Below are 5,399 nucleotides of genomic sequence, written 5' to 3' on the forward strand. Positions count from 1 at the left end.
TGGTGTGGTGGCATTTTGCTGCATGGAGATGTTGTTGATGGTAGAGAAAGAAATCTTGAAATAGAGAGGGACAGAGGGTGCTCAAGAGAATGGTTCTTAAATTTTGATGGGAAGAAAATAGTGCCACAAAGGAAGTGTCTAGAGACTATATCCAAAGCTTGGTATTAACTCAACAAAAGCATTGGTTAAGAGGAACTTTGTATTCTCATCTAATTCTTCAAACCATTTCTTTTCTGCTTTGATTATTTAAATGCTACGGCAGGAAGGGAGCTTCTTCAATTTTGGACAATTAGCTATCTCCATCTCTTGCAAGGAAGTGAAAGATATTCTCGGACTACAAATGCTTCTTAATCCCTTTAATCCAAGAATACGTAGTTTGCGTGACTTTGGGAGTGCATCGTTGAGAACCAGCATGTTATCCCCCTCTTCTATAATCTCCACAATTTTATCACAATTCGCTATCTTAAATTACTCCTAGTTATTCAGATGTTGTACCAGATTAGAGGAGAAGAGAGTACCACTCAATTGTTCACAGGAACCAATATCCAATGTTTTCAATTGTCGAAGACTTAGGCTTCCATCTTCCACAATTAACTTCTTCAGATTTGGTAAATTAGAGAGTTTCATCCACTCAATATTGTGTCCTACCTCTCTATTGTCTATAATGCAATCCACTTTAAGACAAAAGGCAATCTCAAGGTTTCTTAAGGTCAAAGAATCACCTGCTATTTCAGAAATTCCTTGTGTTAGACCTTCACAACTATAAATACCTAAGCCTTCTGTACACCCTTGTATTATCTTACAGCAAAGACGGAAAGACTCACAATCATATACGCACAATTTTTTATTAATATGCAGAGTGGCAGGGTAAATTTATATGCACTGGTTTTGCCAAATTCGGTTTTGCCAAATTCAAGATGGAATTTACTCAAACTCGACAGTTGGAAAGAATCTTGGGCAAGACAATCAATATCCTTTACTGTGATATCAAGTAAGTCCAAGCGTGTTAACTTTGCTAGCTCCGCTAAGCTACAACTAGTGCCTTCATTCTCATCCTTTGCCCATTCTAGATGGGGTCGCCTCTCTTCCTTTGCCCATTCTATAGGTGTCCCGATCGTGATTAGCTGCTCTAGACTAGATAACTTACGTATCGTTCCACATGGAATCGTTGTCACAAGTTGCAAATATGATAAATCCAAACGCTTAAGCTTAACCAATTCTCCAATGTCTTGAGGTAGTTCTCCAATGGCACTACATTTTTTGAGATCTAGAAATTGTAGTTGTGTTAGATGTTCCAATGGTGGTACCTTTGTCAAACTGCGACACTTGCTTAAATTGAGTATACGTAGATTCACCAATGAAGAAAAGGATATTGGAAGCGATTCAATATTGGTGTCACTAAGATCAAGAACCCCAAGTATTGGCATAAGTTCAAAGAAGCTACTAGGAATGGTCCCTAAGAGGTTTTTTTGAAGGAATAAGGACACCAAAGTAGGGCAATTTGGCCTAGTAGGAAGTCTTTTTATATCGTTTACCATCAATGAAACCCTCGCAACCCCTTCCCACATATTTTCCTTGGGTGCCTCCTTTAGTCCCATCCCAGCTTTTACTAGGAATTTTGGACCTTGTTCTACCGATGATGATGATGTGATCCATATTGCCAAGTCACGGATCAAGTCGTGCATCTTGACAAAATATGAATTCGACTCCTCCAAGAGAGACTCCTCCGAGCGACACTCCTCCAAGAGACATGCGTCCTTTAATATTTCAAAGATCTTGTATGCTTTATTTGATGCATTTTCCAAGTCATCAACATTTTTATCAAATCCTTCCATTGTCCAATATCGGACCAGATCACTTACATCTATTTTATAATCGTCTGGATACAGTGCACAATACAAGAAGCATAGTTTGATGTTATATTCCTCTAAGTAGTCATAACTGAGTTTTAAAGACCGAAAAACTTCACTCTCCATACCTTCAATTTCTGGGACCGCCGATTCCTTCAATGCCCTTAGTGCATCCAGCCACACCTGTTTCCTTTCCTTTCCTCGCATAGCTTTCCCCATAGTGATAATTGCTAGAGGTAAACCACCACACTGTTTCACAACATCGACCTCTAAGTCTTGGATGTTAGGCAAAAGCACTACCTTCCCTCCTTTCTCATAGAACAAATTCAAAGCGTCCTCACCTCTTAGTGGTTCAACTTTAAGACACATATCGGCCTCCATGGATCTAGACACACGAAAGAAACGAGTACTCAGCACGATTTTGCACTTATTTTCCGTATTTGGCATTGGAATTCCGACATCGCGCAAGCTTATTCCTTCCCAAAGATTGTCCAACATCAGCACATAACGCTTGTTCGTCAACCTTGCAAAGATTTCCCTGCTTCTCGACTCTTGATCTTCACCATCAGCAAAATGAAAACCCAATCGGCTTGCAATGGCTGTTTGGATCCTTTTTTATATTCAGATCCTTGGACACAGTTTCATAAATCACGACATCAAAGTCTCGGGTTCCAGCAAACCGATTGTTGATGGTTTCCATTAGAGTTGTTTTCTCAACTCCTCCCATGCCGTGCACACAAACCATTGTGTATTTCTCATCTTGTAAGAAACGCCATAATTCTTCTTCATTTGACTTCTGACCATATGTTACTGTTGTGGACATTTTCACCACCCTCGGGGATGAAGGGCACACAGCAACCACTTTAAAATCGCCTTTGCCTTTGAGGTCTACAACAATTTTGGCCTTTCTAATAGCCTTCCTACCCAATTTGTAGCGAGCCTTCAAGTTGAAGTACAACCTCATCTTGTCGAAATCTGACTTTATGGAATTGACTTCCTTTTCGATTTTGGCCACCTCTGTGACCCAATTCTCTACTTCATTCGTCGGTATCTGCAATTGTCTTTTAGCTTCTTGTATGCGTGCTTCGATGTCATGGCACTTGCTCTGTAATTCTTGCATTCCTCTGTTGAGATTGTCAACATGATCGGGGAGGTCCTTGACATAACGGACTTGTTTATCAAGAAAAGTCACTTGCTTTTACCTTTTCCCCGTACAAAATGGTTTTCAAAACATTCCTGTTCCTAATAATTCGGTGTTGGGATAATGATACAAATTCAGATCAACAGGGGACCATAGATCAAGGGATCAAGCAAGGAAGGGAAGGTTGGATTGAAGCTACTGAACAACACAGGACAAACAGGGTCAGGGTCAGGCGACAACCCAAAGGGATGGAGAATTACATCAAGCATTAGTTTAAAGGTCAAGATTAGTTAGTAGATTAGTATCTAAGGATTGTTAGTTTACTTTTAAATTGCAATTCTGTTTTTCTGTAACAAAAAGGGAATATATGACATGTGCAAGATCTGTCAGTGTAACCAACTGAAAGGGACATTCCAATATAAAGGAATGAACCTCATTTGGAAAAGGTAAGAAAAAAGAAATATTCCTTCGTCTCTCTCTTGTTCTTCTCTCCCTCATCTTCTTTTCCCTCTGTTTCGTTCCCTATTTCTTTCTAAATTCCATTTGAGCAGATCTGAAACTTCCAGAACTGTATCAGATAATGCTTCAAAGTCTCTGTTCTTCCTATTAATTAGTTTCCTTCTTATTAGTCAGGTTTACCAAAACCAAGTCTCTTGCTCTTAAATAGTACAAATCATCGCTCTCCTCACTATTAATCCCATTTTGCAATCCAAACACCTGGATTTAATGTTTCGTGCTTCTCATCTCTCTCTCTCTCTCTCTGGGCCCGTTTGGCTGCCATGAACTTTTTTTCATGATAAACTGGCACCTCCAAGAGGTGAGAAGGGTTGGGTGGGTGAAATTAGGGGTGTCAATGGATCCAGACGGTCCGATGGATCGTCCAAATCCGAACGTTAATGAACAAGATCTAAACATATGAATAGGATCCATGGCATATTTCGGATCATCAAATCTGGGATCTGAAAATTTTCGGATTGGGTATGGGCACGGATTAGATAGTCATGATCCGAAATGTTTTGCAAAAATACCCTCCAAATTTTGTTAATGCTAACCATTCTATGAAGGGTATTTTGGTCAAAACCTCTCTTATTACTTAATGAATCAGATGGGAATCCGATTTCACTCATTTCAGTCGTTTCATTTCATACTTTCACGAAGGAAAAGAGAGAGGGGTTTTAGGGTTTTGTTGTTTTGGCTACCCGGCTGCCATTAACAACAACGGCGATCCCAAATCCCAATCTCTCTCAAGAAGACAAGAAACTCAAGAGGACTCTATTCGTGTGTGCAATTTTGATTAGTTTTATTGTTTACAAGCATTATTTACACCTAGATTAAACATAGATAAATTATTAATTTAGTTCAAGAAAATGCATAGAGACACACTAATAGTGGACTGCCATTCTAATTTTTTCTAAAAAAAGTAATTGTTTACTTAGCTTAGTGGGACATAATAGGACACTCCGATGGACGGTCCGAATTAAAATGGATCGTGATGATGATGTGGAAAGTAGGATCCGAAGAGCAATCCGACTCCGACCTGACCGATAAGGAATTTGAATGGATCATGACTGCGACATAGGTGGATCCGACCCGAAGTGGATCCGTTGACACCCCTAGGTGAAATTGCTCAAAATCAAGAAACAAAATACATGAAATCAGCATCTCCAAGTGGTGAGAAGGGGCTAAAAATCATGAAACAAAAAACTCAACCCAAAATCTGATCGACTGTTTCTTGATTTTTTTGCCACTTCTCATCACCGGAGACACTAGTTTCTTGTTTTTTGTTCCTTGATTCTTAGCCGCTTCTCCGACACCGAGTTATCATGGGGAAAAAAAATCATGGGAGCCAAATGTGCCCTTTGCTTTTACAACCCACGTTTTATGGATGCCACCACCATCTTCATCCAAACCATGCATAGGGTAGCGACCACCATTTGTAACTCATTTTATGGGATGGACCCCTCACTGTAAACCTCATACTTTGCTGTGTAACTCATGTTATGCGATGGTCCCCTCACTTTAAATCTCATACTTTGTTGTGTAACTCATGTTTGGGATGCCCCCATTTTTCACCTCATACTTTGATGGGTGGGGCCCACCATCTCCATCCAAACCCACGGATTAGAGTGGGGTCCACCATTTTGCACCGATGTTTTGATGCGGTGGAGTTCACCATTTCCACACAAATCATTTATACGGTAGGGCCCACTAATTCACACCCTTTGGAGTGGGCCCACCATTTCAAACCACATGTTTTGAGTAGTGTGTCCCACCATCTCCAGCAAAACCCATGCATAGGTTGGGGCCGTCTATTTTGCACCACATCTTCCAAGAAATTTTTTTTACTACAAAAGCTTTTCCATGGAGAATTTTTAATAGAATTTTTTCTGTGGTAATTTTTTTTCCAT

The 5,399-nt window shown here is 40.0% G+C and overlaps 2 protein-coding genes across 2 annotated transcripts; both read right to left on the reverse strand.

Moving 5' to 3' along the window:
* Nucleotides 1-794: 794 nt before the first annotated feature.
* On the reverse strand, nt 795-2,231 carry LOC143855817 (disease resistance protein At4g27190-like). Its single transcript, XM_077365878.1, has one exon. It carries the CDS (start codon nt 2,229-2,231, stop codon nt 795-797), a length of 1,437 nt encoding a protein of 478 aa, XP_077221993.1.
* A 184-nt stretch (nt 2,232-2,415) lies between these two features.
* Nucleotides 2,416-2,970, reverse strand: LOC143855818 (putative disease resistance protein At1g12290). Its single transcript, XM_077365879.1, has one exon. It carries the CDS (start codon nt 2,968-2,970, stop codon nt 2,416-2,418), a length of 555 nt encoding a protein of 184 aa, XP_077221994.1.
* Between the last annotated feature and the right edge of the window lie 2,429 nt (nt 2,971-5,399).

The sequence above is a fragment of the Tasmannia lanceolata genome, unplaced genomic scaffold (assembly GCF_043159265.1).
Source record: "Tasmannia lanceolata isolate RefF3 unplaced genomic scaffold, GAP_Taslan_0.1 ptg000023l, whole genome shotgun sequence".
Classification (NCBI taxonomy): domain Eukaryota; kingdom Viridiplantae; phylum Streptophyta; class Magnoliopsida; order Canellales; family Winteraceae; genus Tasmannia; species Tasmannia lanceolata.